This window comes from Bufo gargarizans, chromosome 5 (assembly GCF_014858855.1).
Source record: "Bufo gargarizans isolate SCDJY-AF-19 chromosome 5, ASM1485885v1, whole genome shotgun sequence".
In the NCBI taxonomy this organism is placed as follows: Eukaryota; Metazoa; Chordata; class Amphibia; order Anura; family Bufonidae; genus Bufo; species Bufo gargarizans.
The window spans coordinates 134,501,868-134,519,410 of NC_058084.1; the positions used below are offsets into that span (position 1 = coordinate 134,501,868).

General features: G+C 44.1%; 1 protein-coding gene across 1 annotated transcript in view; it reads left to right on the forward strand.

Annotated features, from left to right (window-relative positions):
• Positions 1 to 12,114: 12,114 nt before the first annotated feature.
• The window catches only part of NPC1 (NPC intracellular cholesterol transporter 1), a 71,230-nt gene continuing 65,801 nt past the window's right edge, over positions 12,115 to 17,543 (forward strand). The window contains exon 1 of the mRNA XM_044294482.1: positions 12,115 to 12,243. Coding sequence (XP_044150417.1) covers positions 12,121 to 12,243 — 123 coding nt within the window. The 5' untranslated portion in view covers positions 12,115 to 12,120. The remainder of the gene's footprint in view (positions 12,244 to 17,543) is intronic.

The window sequence follows — 17,543 nt, forward strand, 5'->3', positions numbered from 1 at the left end:
GTTCCACTCGGCTGTCGGACTGCCATATTCAGGTCTCTCCAAAGATCCAAGTCAGGGATCTGGCTAGGCCTCTCACAGAGTTATCCCTAAACCACTCCTGTGTTGTCTTGGCTGTGTCTTTAGCATCATTGTCTAACTGGAAAGTAAACTTTGGCCTAGACCACTCTGGATGAGGTTTTTATTTTTTTTAAAAATCTCTGTACTTTGCTCCATTCAGATGTCCCTCATCCATGATCAGTCTTAACATTCCAGCCGCTAAAAAACACACCCACAACATTATACTGCTGCTACCATCATTCTTCACTGTAAGGATGGTACTGGGCAAGTGATGAGCAGAGACTTGTTTTCTCCAGACATGACTCTTACAGTTGAGACCAAAAATGTAAATCTTGGTTTCATCAGACCAAAGTACTTTAGGTGCTTTTTGCAAACTTTCGTATACCTTTTACTGAGATAAGGCTTCTTTCTGGCCACTCTGCCATACAGCCCAGATTGTTGAAATGCCACAGTGAGGGTTGACCTTCTGGAAGTTTCTCCCTTCTGCACAGAGGATCTTTGGGTTCTTGGTCATCTCTATTACCAAGACCCTTTCCCCCTGAATACTTAGTTTGGTGGATTGGCCAGCTCTAGGAAAAGTCCTGGTTGTTCCAAACTTCTTCCATTGAAGAATGACGAACGCCCTTCTCCAGATCTGTGTCTCCATACAATTCTGTCTCTGAGCTATACAGGCAGTTTGTTTTTACTCTGATATGCATTGTCACATGGCTGTGTCTTTTCAAATCATATCCAATCAACTGAATTTAACACAGTTGGACTCAAATCAAGGTGTAGAAACATCCCAGAGATGATCAACTGAAATGGGAGCCCCCAAAGCTGAATTTTGAGTGTCATACCAAGGGGTCTGAATACTTATGTCCATTTTAAGTTTTAGTTTTTCTTTTTTAATAAATTATCAAATATCTATAAAATTCTGCTTTCACTTTTTATTAACCCCTTATTGACCAAGCCTGTTTGGGCCTTAAAGGGTTATTCCCATCACGCTGTTTCATACTTACCTGCTCCCGGCGCGCTGTCCACTTCCTGGTTTCGGCAGGGGCCGGGTCCATCTTGATCCGGCCGGGCTGCATGCTGGACTGAACGCGCATGCGCCCTGGTGACTTCTTCCTGGCAAGTATAGTATACTTGCCAGGAAGAAATCACCATAGCGCATGCGCGGCGTCGGTGTGCGCCTTCGGGACTGCGCGCGGCCGGCCGGGAGAAAAGAAGAAGTCGTCTGCGCAAGCGCGGCCACCGCGATTCCGGAAAAGAGCGGTGGCCGTTACCAGGGGAGACGGAAGACAACAGTCAGGTAAGTATATTTTCATTTTCTTCTAATAGGTGGGAATTAGTAAATATATTAAAAAAATGATCACTGTTAAATCATTAACAGATTTAACACTGTTAAATCATTAAGATGGGAATACCCCTTTAATGACCAAGCCAAATTTTGGAAATCTGACATGTGTCATTTTAGCTTAGAATAACTTTGTAACGGTTTTGCACATCACAGTAATTCTGACATTGTTTTCTCATCACATATTGTACTTTACTTAGGTGGTAAAATTCTACCGATAAAATATGCGTATCTTTATTAAAAAAGTGAGACTTTATGAAAATTTGCAAAAATTGGCACATTTTGCTATTTTCAACTGCAATATTTCACATACATACATAAATACTATTCAATATTTTTATCAGAAATATATTTCCACATCTTTATTTTGGCTGCACTTACAAAACATTTTAACTTTTTTTTTTATTTAGGAGACTTAACATTTTAACATAAATTTTTGAAGTACATATTTTTTCCTGCAACAAGCCAAGTTTGCAGAGTCATATAAAAGTGTCAGAATAATAGAAACCCCAAAAGTGAACTCATTTTAAAAACTAGGCCCCTTAACGTACTTTATTTATCTTTGGGTGTAATGAGTTTTTTGACCCACTCGTTTTTTAAAGAAATTAATGCTAAGAAGGTGAAAAAATATAAAATTTTAATTTTTTTACACAAAAGTATTAATTTAAAGACATATTTTTCCTACAGAGCACATTATTATTGGTGCTGGGGGACCCGATCGGGGCATAATTTGAACTTCTCTCTCCTCTCCTGAGGAGAGAGACCTTACTGTGAGCGGCGGCGGCCGGCTTTCAGTCTGCGAATGCGCCGGGCCGCCGCCATCTTTCTTGAGGGTAAGGGGGGGTGGGAGGTGAGGATCGGGACTCAGCTTAGGGCCAGAAGCACTGGGGGACCCGATCGCTGCACAGGAGACTTTCTCCCTCCTCTCTTAGAGAAAGTTTAGTGCGGGCAGCTCCGCTGCCGGCATTTTCTGGGATCGCCATGATAAAGTGTATCACGGCGATCACAGACCGCTTGTTAAGGGGTTAAGGGGAGTTGAGTGCAGATTGATGGGGAAAACTTGATTTTTTTTTTATAAACTACACAATGAACTAAAGACTAGACCCCAGTTAAGGGTTGCCATCCTCTTCTTTCTTTTATTCTGGACAATAGAACTAAAAATCACTGATGTACCAACATTTTTAGAGATCACACCTGTAATATAAGGCTCTTGAATCACAATGACTGTCATACTTACTGGCATCATTGCTAGCTGCGATGTATGCCAAGACTGGACGGAAACTTCACTACCATTGGTGCTGAAGATTCATGGAGACAGAACAGGTGAGCTTTTCTTTTGTTACAGAACACTTTGGAAGGCAAATAAAACATCTGTTCATACATTTATGGACAGTTTGAAAACCTGCTGTGCTTTGACTCAGAACATAGATTTACTTATTCGAAACATGTAAGCTTTTCCTAGCTGGAATCTGATGTTTTTAATGATATGACAATAAAACTTGGACTTTTTACCTAGTGCTGGAAGAATTCTATTTGGATTTTATATTGGCACCTGTTCAGACCCGGGATTTTATTTCCCTGCATTGATGTCTAGTGTGTTATATTAACTGGAGTGGTGAAATGATCATACACTTTTTTTTGTACTTGAGTGTGCAGATTTGGAGCATTACACCCAGCATATACAGCAAGAAAACTGGTACTGTGCACTGTCCTTACAGTATATAGAAGAGGACAGGATACTGCTACAGAGGGATCTGGATGGATTGGAGGCTTGGCAGACAAGTGGCAGATGAGTTTTAACACTGACAAATAAGGTTATGCACATGGGAAGGAATAATGCAAGTCATCTGTACATACTAAATGGTAAAACATTGCGTAACACTGACATGGAAAAATAATTTTAGTGGACAGAAAACTAAGCTGCAGAAACCAGTGCCAATAAGAAAATGGGTTGCATCATAAGGGGCACAGATGCCTGTGATGAGAACATAGTCCTGCCACTTTACGAATCACTAGTCAGACCACACATGGAGTACAGTCGTGGCCAAAAGTTTAGAGAATTACATAAATATTGGAAATGGGAAAAGTTGCTGCTTAAGTTTTTATAATAGCAATTTGCATATACTCCAGAATGTTATGAAGAGTGATCAGATGAATTGCATAGTCCTTCTTTGCCATGAAAATTAACTTAATCCCAAAAAAAACTTTCCGCTGCATTTCATTGCTGTCATTAAAGGACCTGCTGAGATCATTTCAGTAATCGTCTTGTTAACTCAGGTGAGAATGTTGACGAGCACAAGGCTGGAGATCATTATGTCAGGCTGATTTGGTTAAAATGGCAGACTTGACATGTTAAAAGGAGGGTGATGCTTGAAATCATTGTTCTTCCATTGTTAACCATGGTGACCTGCAAAGAAACGCGTGCAGCCATCATTGCGTTGCATAAAAATGGCTTCACAGGCAAGGATATTGTGGCTACTAAGATTGCACCTCAATCAACAATTTATAGGATCATCAAGAACTTCAAGGAAAGAGGTTCAATTCTTGTTAAGAAGGCTTCAGGGCGTCCAAGAAAGTCCAGCAAGCGCCAGGATCGTCTCCTAAAGAGGATTCAGCTGCGGGATCGGAGTGCCACCAGTGCAGAGCTTGCTCAGGAATGCCAGCAGGCAGGTGTGAGCGCATCTGCACGCACAGTGAGGCGAAGACTTTTGGAAGATGGCCTGGTGTCAAGAAGGGCAGCAAAGAAGCCACTTCTCCAAAAAAAAAACATCAGGGACAGATTGATCTTCTGCAGAAAATATGGTGAATGGACTGCTGAGGACTGGGGCAAAGTCATATTCTCCGATGAAGCCTCTTTCCGATTGTTTGGGGCAACAGGAAAAAGGCTTGTCCGGAGAAGAAAACATCCTGTGTCATGCCAACAGTAAAGCATCCTGAGACCATTCATGTGTGGGGTTGCTTCTCATCCAAGGGAGTGGGCTCACTCACAATTTTGCCCAAAAACACAGCCATGAATAAAGAATGGTACCAAAACACCCTCCAACAGCAACTTCTTCCAAGTTTGCAGTTTATATTACTTCCTGGAGTATGTGTGCATGCTGATCCTACTTCTCAGTCTTCTACAAGATAAGTGTTGTGCATTCATTTGTGTTTTTCTGTTTGCTGGATCCCAGGTGACCCCGACTCCCTCCGTATCTAGTGTAGGGAGCCGGTGGTCGTGTCCCCTCACTATTATAGGGTGTTCAGGTGTTATACAGTCGAGGTACGAGGATATGCGATCATCTACCATTGGGATTTTCGCATAGGCTGAGCAATAAGGGAGAGAGCCAGGTCTGATGCAGGGGTCTCCCTTTTTGTTCCTTAGTTTTGGATCCAGTGAGTCGTATATTCATTTTGTGTTGTCTTGTTTCCTGTACACCTTCCGCGACAGCAGAGCAAAGAGAACTGGCTTAGCTGGATGAGAAGCCATGTTGGGGATCCAAGTGGGTGTTATTTCTCCTTTGTGCCTAGTCAGCTAAGCAGTCTTATAAAGGATGAAGACTTATTATTTACAGTCCTTAGCTTCATCCCCATATAGTATTAACAGATAGCCCTCCAGGAGCCATTAACCCAATAGTGGTTCGTACTGTTGCTGTTTCTATCATTCCTAAACGCACATTAGATGTAAGAGGATGCATAACACATGGACAGGCGTTGACAAAAGGGAATAAAACAAATTAGAAGCACGACAAGGATCTGCGGTGTGCTCACACCCAAGAAAATCTAAAATGAAGAAAGCAGGATTCAGCGTGTAAATAAAATCCAATGTTTATTAACCGCTTCATTACCGGAGTGTTTTACCCCACTTTCTTTACCAGGCCAATTTTTCAGTTTCAACAATGGTCCTAACTGCAAATAACTGTTTAATTTCTGACCCAACCTACATGTACTTGATATAATTTTTACAGGAATAATTCGACTTTTTTTTTGTGCCATTAGATATCAGACATATTTTATTGTATATTTTACACACAAAGTCCGCTATACTATTAATAAAACTAATAATTATTTTTTTTAATTTATGAAAGAAAAGGGGGAAAAATGTGTGTGTGTGTGTGTGTGTGTGTGTGTGAGTGTGTGTACGTAGTCTGCTATACTATTACTAAAACTAATAACTATAGCTACAACTTTTTTGTTTTATTTGTTTACTTTTCATTTTTTATTTATTTTTTTAACAAAAAAAGTGAATTATCCCCTTCCTGCCCTGCCAATTCACAGACAGCAGGATCACAGTTCACTTTGCAGCCAGCAGGGGTCGCTCTCACTCACATAGCTGAAATCGCCCCTGCTGGCTTTATATACTTTTACTTCACAAATTATTGTTTTGACACTTGTCAAAACGATCAGCAGCCTGGAAACCAATCTGGCTGGTCTCTGGGATCTTCACTTGACCCAAACTGCCAAATGAGGGGCACAGTCATAATGATTGGCAGCCCCTCATGTACATTTCTGACATTATTTGACCGAACAGTAGCGGTCTTAAGGCTGTATTGCACAGCCTGGTGTGGCAGACGTGCTCCCTCCCGGCAATCGCCTTCTCCCTTGCTGAGGAGACTGCTGCTATTACCTGCAGCGATCTCCTCCGCAGCATGGGGAGAAGCAATCGCTATGCCATCGCTCGTCCCCATGCTGTATAGTGGTTTGCCTGCAGCAGATCGTGATTAGATACCATGATCTGCTGCCTGCAAGTGATAATTTTTTAACATGTCTGGAAATCTGGATTGCCCGATGATCAGGCTTTTGCTCGTTCATCGGGCTATTGGCTGCTGTATTACACTGCCAGATGATCGCTTACTAACGCTCATATGAATGCTCGTTAGCATTGTGTAATACAGGCTTTAGTTGTAGACATGGGTTTCCAATTAACAGTTAATGGCTGCACAGTTTTAAACCTAAACCCACCACATGTGGGGGTGCTTTTCGACCACAGCAATGTGTCACAATACCCTTAGAAACAAAACTGTGTATCAGAAATGTTCACCTGTGTAGGAGAAGACAGACTTGTATGTTACAGGTTCTTTGTGGCCACTTGTCTCAACTTCTTGCTAAATCAATATCCCCTTTCTTTATAAAGGTATCAGATGTCATATGTTGCCACTCATTAAGGCACAATATCAACTGCAAATGGTGACACTAAACATGAATGGTAACTAAATCAAACAAACCAGGATGTTGTGTAAACTTTAAAGAGACACTGTCACCTGGATTTCACTTACTGAGCTATTACCATCACCACATCAGTCTCCACGATTTACATTCAAATCTACTAGTATGACTGCCCTGTGTCTTGTAATTTCTCTAAAAAATCGCTTTTATTAATATGCTAATTACCTCAATAAGGAGCCCAAGGGGCTGTTGGAGCCCCCCCCAGGAGCAACTGGGTGGAGAAGCTGCCCCTTTTGCCCCGCGTTATAGACGGCCCTGACCTAATTTAAAGTGTGTGGTGGCACCAGCTAGGCACAACATATTGGACATTGAAATGCCATGCCTAAATAACTTTAGTTTCCAAAAATGGGGTAAATTATTGGGGGATTTCACTGTATGGGTACCTCAGGGTCGCTGCAAATGTGATGTTACACCCAAAAACCATTCCAGCAAAATCTGTGCTCCAAAAGCCAAACTGTACTCCTTCCCTTCTGAGCCCTGCCGTGTGCCCATACAGCAGGTTACTTCCACATTTATAGCATTTCTGCACCCAGTAGAACCCAGCTATTAATTCGAGAAGGGTGGCTCCTCAGATGGCACCAGCTGGGTACAACATATTGGACACTGAAATGCCATATCTGGCAATTGTAATGTTGCACAGTCTGCTGTGGATTAATTTCAGAAAATAACTGTGGAGTCAAACTGTTTACTGCACCCCTTAATAACTTGATTGGCAGAGTTTCCGAAATGGATTCCATATATTATTGCTATGCAAATCACCACATTGGGCCTCAAATGCACATGGTGCCCTTTTACTCCTGAGCCCTGTGGTATGTCCAGGGGTAAAGATTAGGGCTACATGTAGGGTGTTAGGAAACATAACAATGTGGCCATAACTACTGAAAGGGGGTCACAATCTGGGCTTAACTGCTGAAAGGGGGGGACAATTTAGATATAACTTGTGTAGGGACAGGGCGTGTATAGATATACATTAGGCAAAGTTAAAGGTGTGGCTTAAAGGGGTTATCCCATGATTAGTGTGTAACACTCCAGAGTTGTGTTACGAATCTCTTTTACCCCGCTACAACCTGTTAGGAGCATTTACATTGTCATCTAATGTAATTTCACATAATATTCTCTCAAATGTGCATTGAAATCCTTGTTACGTACAGTGGGATGCGAAAGTTTGGGAAACCTTGTTAATAGTCATGATTTTCCTGTATAAATCGTTGGTTGTTACGATAATAAATGTCAGTTAAATCTATCATATAGGAGACACACACAGTGATATTTGAGAAGTGAAATGAAGTTTATTGGACTTACAGAAAGTGTGCTATAATTGTTTAAACAAAATTAGGCAGGTGCATAAATTTGGGCACTGTTGTCATTTTATTGATTCTAAAACCTTTAGAACTAATTATTGGAACTCAAATTGGCTTGGTAAGCTCAGTGACCCCTGACCTACATACACAGGTGAATCCAATTATGAAAAAGAGTATTTAAGGGGGTCAATTGTAAGTTTCCCTCCTCTTAATTTTCTCTAAAGAATAGCAACATGGGGCTCTCAAAACAACTCTCAAATGACCTGAAGACAAAGATTGTTCACCATCATGGTTTAGGGGAAGGATACAGAAAGCTCTCTCAGAGATTTCAGCTGTCTGTTTCCACAGTTAGGAGCATATTGAGGAAATGGAAGACCACAGGCTCAGTTCAAGTTAAGGCTCGAAGTGGCAGACCAAGAAAAATCTCGGATAGACAGAAGCGACGAATGGTGAGAACAGTCAGAGTCAACCCACAGACCAGCACCAAAGACCTACAACATCATCTTGCTGCAGATGGAGTTACTGTGCATCGTTCAACCATTCGGCGCACTTTACACAAGGAGATGCTGTATGCGAGAGTGATGCAGAGGAAGCCTTTTCTCCGCCCACAGCACAAAAAGTGCCGCTTGAGATGGGCTAAAGCACATTTGGACAAGCTAGCTTCATTTTGGAATAAGGTGCTGTGGACTGATGAAACTAAAATTGAGTTATTTGGCCATAACAAGGGGCGTTATGCATGGAGGAAAAAGAACACAGCATCCCAAGAAAAACACCTGCTACCTACAGTAAAATATGGTGGTGGTTCCATCATGCTGTGGGGCTGTGTGGCCAGTGCAGGGACTGGGAATCTTGTCAAAGTTGAGGGACACATGGATTCCACTCAGTATCAGCAGATTCTGGAGACCAATGTCCAGGAATCAGTGACAAAGCTGAAGCTGCGCCGGGGCTGGATCTTTCAACAAGACAACGACCCTAAACACGGCTCAAAATCCACTAAGGCATTTATGCAGAGGAACAAGTACAACGTTCTGGAATGGCCATCTCAGTCCGCAGACCTGAATATAATTTTAAATCTGTGGTGTGACTTAAAGAGAGCTGTCCATGCTCTGAAGCCATCAAATCTGAATGAACTAAAGATGTTTTGTGAAGAGGAATGGTCCAAAATACCTTCAACCAGAATCCAGACTCTCATTGGAACCTACAGGAAGCGTTTAGAGGCTGTAATTTCTGCAAAAGGAGGATCTACTAAATATTGATTTCATTTCTTTTTTGTGGTGCCCAAATTTATGCACCTGCCTTATTTAGTTTAAACAATTATAGCACACTTTCTGTAAATCCAATAAACTTAATTTCACTTCTCAAATATCACTGTGTGTGTCTCCTATATGATATATTTAACTGACATTTTTTATGGTAACAACCAACGATTTATACAGGAAAATCATGACGATTAACAAGGTTGCCCAAACTTTCACATCCCACTGTATATACAGGGTGGGCCATTTATATGGATACACCTTAATAAAATGGGAATGGTTGGTGATATTAACTTCCTGTTTGTGGCACATTAGTATATGTGAGGGGGGGAACTTTTCAAGATGGGTGGTGACCATGGTGGCCATTTTGAATCCAACTTTTGTTTTTTCAATAGGAAGACACATCAAACGTATTGGGAATTTCACAAGAAAAACAATGATGTGCTTGGTTTTAAAGAGGACCTTTCACTACTCTACAAACGAAAAACTAACTATACCTGTGGGCAGAGCAGCGCCCAGGGGTCCCCCTGCACTTACTAGCAAGTCTGGGCGCCGCTCCGTTCGCCCGGTATAGGCTTCGGTGCCTGCGCTCCCTCTGACTGTTTTCTTGTAGGAGGCGTGTCCCTTGCTGCACTGCTGGCCAATCGCAGCGCACAGCTCATAGCCTGGCTGCAGCAAGGGACATGCCTCCTACAAGAAATCAGTCAGAGGGAGCGCAGACACCGGAGCCTATACCGGGCGAACGGAGCGGCGCCCAGACTTACTAGTAAGTGCAGGGGGACCCCTGGGCGCCGCTCTGCCCACAGGTATAGTTAGTTTTTCGTTTGTAGAGTAGTGAAAGGTCCTCTTTAACGTAACTTTATTCTTTCATGAGTTATTTACATGTTTCTGACCACTTATAAAATGTGTTCAATGTGCTGCCCATTGTGTTGGATTGTCAATGCAACCCTCTTCTCCCACTCGTCACACACTGATAGCAACACCGCAGGAGAAATGCTAGCACAGGCTCCCAGTATCCGTAGTTTCAGGTGCTGCACATCTCGTATCTTGACAGCATATCCAATAAGTTTGATGTGTCACATGACCCTCTTCCTATTGAAAAAACAAAAGTTGGATTCAAAATGGCCTCCATGGTCACCACCCATCTTGAAAAGTTTCCCCCCTCACATATACTAATGTGCCACAAACAGGAAGTGAACATCACCAACCATTCCCATTTTATTAAGGTGTATCCATATAAATGCCCCCCCCCCTGTATATTGCTATAATTTACATGTTCACCAGCAGGTGGCAGCATGTGTTAGCAGGGATTTAATATAGTTTAGTGTTTCTGAACTGGAATAGTTGATTCCAGTTCAGCTCCCCCCTCTGTGAGCAGAGTGGATTATTCTATATCCTGCCTCAGGGGAAGAGTAGGAGTTAAGTTTAGTGTTCCAGCCACCCTTGATAGGAAAAGGCTGTGTGTGTAGGAGCTCCCAGATATAGGGATCCAAAGCCAGGATCTTGTCTCGGCTGAGACATTGATCATCATCCCCAGCCTGAGCCTTGCAGCCTCAGCTGGTAGAAGCAAGCAGACAACTCCAGAACTCCAGGAAGAACCATACCCTGTGAAGAAAGCTGTGAGTACCGTCCAGAGACTCAGGAGAAGCCATAATCCTCCTCAGCTAGTCAGTCCCCAAGACAGCAGAAGATAGAAAGCGCAGAAGCTAAATTCCTGCCACATTACAGAGCTACTAAGCAGACGTCCTTTTCCTGCAAAAGCTCCAGGCACATGATAGAGCCGAAGATAATTTCCTGCCACACATTGATAATATCTGCTGGACCAAAGACTATTGCTGTATCTCGCTTGGATGAAAGCTGCAACCAGTAAAGACAAGTTTGAACTTTACCAAGGTCTGGATCTCAATTACTGCTGCAAGTTCCTCAATTACTCCTACTAGCACTACACTTAATTTATTGCAAGTGAGCCAGGATCCAGGAGTCCAGCCACACCCAGGTAGGAGACACCGTTGACGCCATTACCACTACCATACAGAGACATTACACCACTCTGGCATTCCTAACCTGGTACGTGAGTTACAACACCTTAAAGGGCCCTGTGTTAGTACCCTGCGCCCGCTGCAATTGGCGTCACGAACAAACTATAGACTATTAAACCCATATCCTGACACACTGCATAATTTTGCGTCCGCGTAACCGTACCACTGTCCTGCTCATTGCAAATGTAAAAAATGAAAATCAGACATCATATAGTACATGGCAACCTCTTTCTAACAAAGCTAGAACCAGCCTTGTACCTCACATGGGTCCAGAGATCTCCCCGTTCATTGCTCTTCTAGATTTATATCAAGCTCACGGCTCAAGGGGAGTGTCTTATCTACGGCAGCTAAAGGGGCGTGCCCATGCTTTCCCTATCACAGCTAAGGGTGTGTGTCTCAGCTCTCCCTATCACAGCTCAGGAGGCAGTAGAAGGATGAAACTGAGCATGTGCGGCCATATCACTGAGCAGGTCAAAGAAAAAACAAACAGCAGGTGGCGCTATACAGAATAATTTGATATTAACAGAGGTGCTGCTATTGTACCTGTCATTTTAAAAAGTTAGGCTGTATGAAGGTTGTAACAACGTCCATGAAAGGGTTAAGTGAATGGTATTATTACTGAATTTGCACTTTTTGGTAAAGTTCTGAGTAGATTTTGGCACCCTGCAAAGTACTACGTATTCCAGAAAAACAGGTTTGTTACCAACCAAGTGAGAGAACGGAGAGCACAGCCGGACCCAGACTACAGGGAGAGCGGCACATCAGCCCCACTCCCGCCCGGGGCCCCGCCAGTCGTGAGGAGTGACACTGCCCGGGGCTGCCGTGACGTTCACCTCACACCACCTGCTCCCTCGCTGATTGGCTGCGGCCTCTGTGACAGGAGGAGGGGCGTGCACTGAGGGGCGGGGCGAGAGCTGTCATCAGATATGCACCGGCTCTGGGAGCGGCTTCCTGCATACTACAGCCGGAGAGCACCGTCACAGCACCCCGGGAAGATGGCGGCGCGCAGGCTCCTGCTCACCCTCTGCCTCAGCACACTCCTGTGTCAGGTAGGAGCTCGGTGCCGTGTGTGATGGTGTCTCACCTACCTACATCAGGGGGCTGTCAGACTACAACTCTCAGCATGCTGGGCTTGTTGCTGGGACATCCCGTGAATGGAGTAGGCATGCTGGAAGTTGTAGTACAGGAGATTGCTGGCCCCTGTACTGCTTGTGGCATATACATCTTATGTAAGGTGCATCCCATACACTGACATTACATTAATACTTGTGACGGGTCTGGTTGCCAAAGCCATCATGTGGCCCCGAGTCTGCCAGGATTGCCAACCGTCCAGAAATTTCTGGACAGTCCGTAAAAATAGGTGACTGTTTCACTGCGTCCGTGAAAAAAAAGTGTCGTGATGTTATTGAGGCTGGTGGTTCCTGACTAGATTATTTTGGTGATGATTCTCATTCTTTTCCAGCTCGCAGTAAATGCTGGCGATGAGCTCCTATCCGTATATTGAGCTGTAGACGTGGATTCCGTATAATCCATTATGGTTAGGGATGAAACGTCCGAAGTCGATTCGCATAAAACTTCATTAGAATACTGTACGGAGCGAGCGTATTGGCTCCGTCTCTCCAGACTTCGGGTAATAACTTCAGAAATTCATTTCTATTGTTAACCTTTTGCTGAACTCGGTTTGGTTCCAAGTGGTACAGTAGAAATTAATTTTTGAAGTTATTACTAAGGATGAGCGAATTTCCTATTCGGCGGATCCGGCGGGCAGTTCTGATGACGAAACTGCCCGCCGGATCACACTGCCGCAAGTGTGAAAGTAGCCTTAGAATGTATTGGCTCTGATGAGCCGAAGTTATTACTTTGCGAAGTCTTGCGAGACTTCAAAAAACTTCATATTTTGAAATTCCTTTTCGGTTTGTGTTGTGGTATTTACTGAATTGCGTTATGGATTCCCTTACCATGGACCATAACGCAAATCCGTGACGGAATGCCTTTAGAGAGGGAGGAGAGGACTCGGGACTGATCCGTTTTGCAGCCCATAGACCTCTATTATGACAGAATGAATAACGGAATGCCTCTAAAGGCATTCCGTTATGGCATTGCGTTACAGTCCGTGGTAAGGGAATCCATAACGCAATTCAGTAAATACCACAACACGAAGCGAAAACTAGTTTCAAAATATGGAGTTCGCTCATCCCTAGTAATGACTTAAAAAATGAATTTCTACTGTACCACTTGGAACCGAACCCGAGTTCAGGAAAAGGTTTTTAACAGTAGAAATTAATTTCTGAAGTTATTACCCGAAGTCTCGCGAGACTTTGCAAAGTAATAACTTCGGCTCATCTGAGCCAATACATTCTAATACTGTACAGAGCGCTCGCTCCGTACAGTATTCAAACAAAGTTTTATGCAAATCAACTTGGGATGTTTCATCCGAAATCAATTCGCTCATCCCTAATTTTGTTTTCCAATTTGTAAAAAAAATATTGGCTGTCTGTGATTTTGGGACAAGTTGTCCAGAGAAATTCTGGTTGGCAACCCTGGTGACTGGGGCACAAAGAAAGTGTTTGGTACAGAACATTATGGGTCTTTAGCGCTACGTCCACCTCTGCAACCAATGGAAGTGCTGGGATGCATCTAAGTGAGGGCTCTTTCCCAGGAATCCCAGAGGAGTGCTGCCCATGTTCTCCATGTTTACTCACACACGAGTGGTGTCTGTGATGCAGGCCAAACCTGCCCATTGAAGTCTGTGGGTCCATGGAAAGCACTGGAAGAACATGGAGGGCATCTGTCGGTGGTTGTCACTGCTCATTGGCAGGAGATGCTCTCCAAGGGATGAAACATTGTCCTCACCACTGACCGGGACGTGTCAAAGTAGCCAAATTCCAAATAGTCTTGATTTTAAAACGTCCTGCTTTCTTTCTTTTTAATGAACAGCTCCTCCACAGACATATGGGTCTCCTGCACTCATGTTTTAGGCCTCCTTCACACTTCTGTTTTTCACTGACGTGCTGTCCGCGTTTTCCACAGACAGAGCACGTACCCATTGATTTTAATGTCTGTTCACACATTAGTATTATTTTTTTTTTTTTTTATTTTTTTTTTTACTGTCTGTGAAAAATAAATCGGAGCTGTGGACCAAACAATCCCATCATGGGTCCATGAAAAAAACTGACACAAGACGGATGGCATCCATGTTTGTCCATTTTTCACTGACCACTGTTAGGAGATATATGGATGACACACGGAAGGCAAAAAACGGACACACGCGGATCCTTCACAGATGAAACATGGACACATTTTTTCATGGATGTCAAACGACGCACTAAAGGGGTTGTCCACTTGTGCTGTTTTACCTGATATGACATCGGCCGTGGAGACGAGCAGTATCTCCTCAGCAAACATCGTGCACGAGTCCTGTTCTAATGAATGCAGCCCCATACTCGCCGACCCTCAGACTGCTAAAGCATTAGAAGTACATTTTCCTGAATTCCTAGAGACCCCGAGGTCTGCATAGGAGCTATACAGTGTTTAAACAGAGCTGTCAGCAGTTTTGACCCTAGATGAGAGCAGGTTTATACATACCCTGATGGATGGTTGCAGCATCAGCATGAAGTACTTGTAGTCTTTGGCTACATGTGACTTTTCATGGTGTCGCAATGTAGCACTCGGCATGCTGTGACTGTGGTGCAACGGTCGCAAAAATCCAGATGTGTCATGTTTTGTTGCAAGTTGCGCAGCTTATCCTCCGTTGACTTTAATGGAAGTTAAATGTGACTCGCCTGCAGCTTGTCTGTGTTTTTCACCGCCAAGTCGCAGCTCTAAAATAGTTGGGTGAAAGCAAGTTGCAGACAAGTCGCACGCAATTTTGTTTTGTGTGACTATTCTGCAACTTGTAGTCGCGCGACACGTGTCACTGTGTAGCCGAACCCTTAGGCCCCTTTCACACGGGCGAGAATTCCCACTGAATTCCCACCTCACGCATTGCACCCGCACTGAATCCGGACCCAGTCACTTCAGTGGGGCTGTTCAGATGACTGGTGATTTTCACGCATCAATTGTGTGTTGCGTGAAAATCGCAGCATGTTCTATATTCTGCGTTTTTCACGCAACGCAGGCCCCATAGAAATTAATGGGTCTGCGTGAAAATTGCATTGCATCCGCAAGCAAGTACGAATGCAATGCGATTTTCACGCATGGTTTCTAGGAGATGATGTTAGTAAATTGATAAGTAAATTTACTGTATTATTTTCCCTTATAACATGGTTCTAAAGGAAAATAATAGCATTCTTAGTACAGAATGCTTACTAAAATGTGGCTTGAGGGGTTAAAAAATAAATGAAATTAACTCGCCCCATCCAGTTGTTTGCGCTGCCGGCATCGTCTTCTATCTTCTTCTTTCAGGACCTGCAAAAGGACCTTTGGCGTAATTGCGCTCACCACGTGGTGACGTCAGCGTGGGTCCTGCTGAATGAAGATAGAAGATAGTTTTATCTTCACTCAGCAGGGACCTGCTCTGATGTCATCGATTACGTCATCAAAGGTCTTTTTGCAGGTCCTGAAAGAAGACATGCCGGCTGCGCGAACAAGAGGATGAGGCGAGTACATTATTATTTTATTTTATTTTTTTACATATTTTTTATTTATTTTTTTAACCCCATAAACCACATTTTTGTAAGCATTCTGTATTAGGAATGCTATTTTCCCTTACACCATGTTATAAGGGAAAATAATAAAATTAACAGAACACCTAACCCAAACCTGAACTTCAGTGAAGAAGTCCTGGTTCGGGTCTGGGTACCACATTCAGTTTTTTCTCACGTGCAGTGCAAAACGCATTGCACTCGCGCAGAAATTGGAACACAATCGCAGTCTAAACTGACTGCAGTTGCGTGCCTACTCGCACGGTTTTCCCGCAATGCACACACGACGCATCCGGAGCAAATCCGGGACGCCCGTGTGAAAGAGCCCTTAAAGGGGTTGTCCGGGTTCAGAGCTGAACCCGGACATACCCTTATTTTCACCCCGGCAGCCCTCCTGAGCCTGGCATCGGAGCATCTCGTGCTCCGATGCGCTCCCGTGCCCTGCGCTAGATCGCGCAGGGCACAGGCTCTTGTGTTTTCAATAACACACTGCCGGGCGGTAACTTCCGCCCAGCAGTGTGTTCGGTGACGTCACCGGCTCTGAGGGGCGGGCTTTAGCTCTGCCCTAGCCGTTTTACTGGCTAGGGCAGAGCCAAATCCCGCCCATCAGTGCCGGTGACGTCACCGGGCTGCCTGTCAGCCCCATAGAGAGCCCGGTATGTCACCGGAACTCAGAAAAATGCCTTTGCCCTGTGCAATTTAGCGCAGGGCAAAGGAGAGCATCGGAGCATGACTGCTCCGATGCTCATGTCAGGGGGGCTGCCGGGGTGAAAATGGAGGGATGTCCAGGTTCAGCTCTGAACCTGGACAACCCCTTTAATGCACTGCTCCTGCATGTCACTATCTCAACTCATTGTCAGGTCTCCTAGCAAGAGCTGTGAGCAGTTGTACATGGGCAAAACTGCTGACAGACTCCCTTCAAGATTATTTCGCGACGTTGCTTTATTCCATTCAAATACTTATTGGCAGTAAGGCTGGGGCCACACAGCGCTCTTGGCTACGTCACCTGTCATATCACTAAGGTCTAAGCATCGCTGTGTAGCTGTGCAGCCATTAAACTGAATGGGGTTGCGGCAATTGCAGAATTGCAATAAAAAATCCAAAATGGCTGTATTTTTGGAGATTCTTTGAGTCGCGCTGCAACCACGTTTAATTAAGCCAACATCCCTGTGTAGCCCCAGCCTAAGGGTCCATTCACACGTCCGTGGAATGGGTTCGCATCCCGTTCCGCAATATCCAGAACGGGTGCGGACCCATTCTTTCTCAATAGGGCAGGAATGGATGTGGAGAGCACACTATGTGCTCTCCATATCCGCATTTCTGGAGCGCGACCCCGATCTTCCAGTCTGCAGCTCCGGAAAAAAATAGAACATGTCCTATTCTTGTCGGCAATTGCGGACATGAATAGGCAGTTCTATGGGGGGGTGCCAGCCGGATGTATTGCGGATCCGCAATACACTGCGGACGTGTGAATGGACACTAAAGCCTCTTTCACCTTGTGTTTTTTTTGTGAAGATCTTCAGCGTTTTATCCGTGATCTGGTCTGTTTGTCCGCTTTTAGCCCTTCTATCATTAACAAAGCGTTATCCTAGTTATTTAATCTCTATTCTAAGGCCTCATTCACATCTCAGCCTGTCGGATCTTGCAGGATCCGCTGTTACCGGATTCCCTACTTTACCGCTGGATCCCCATTGACCGCCATAAAT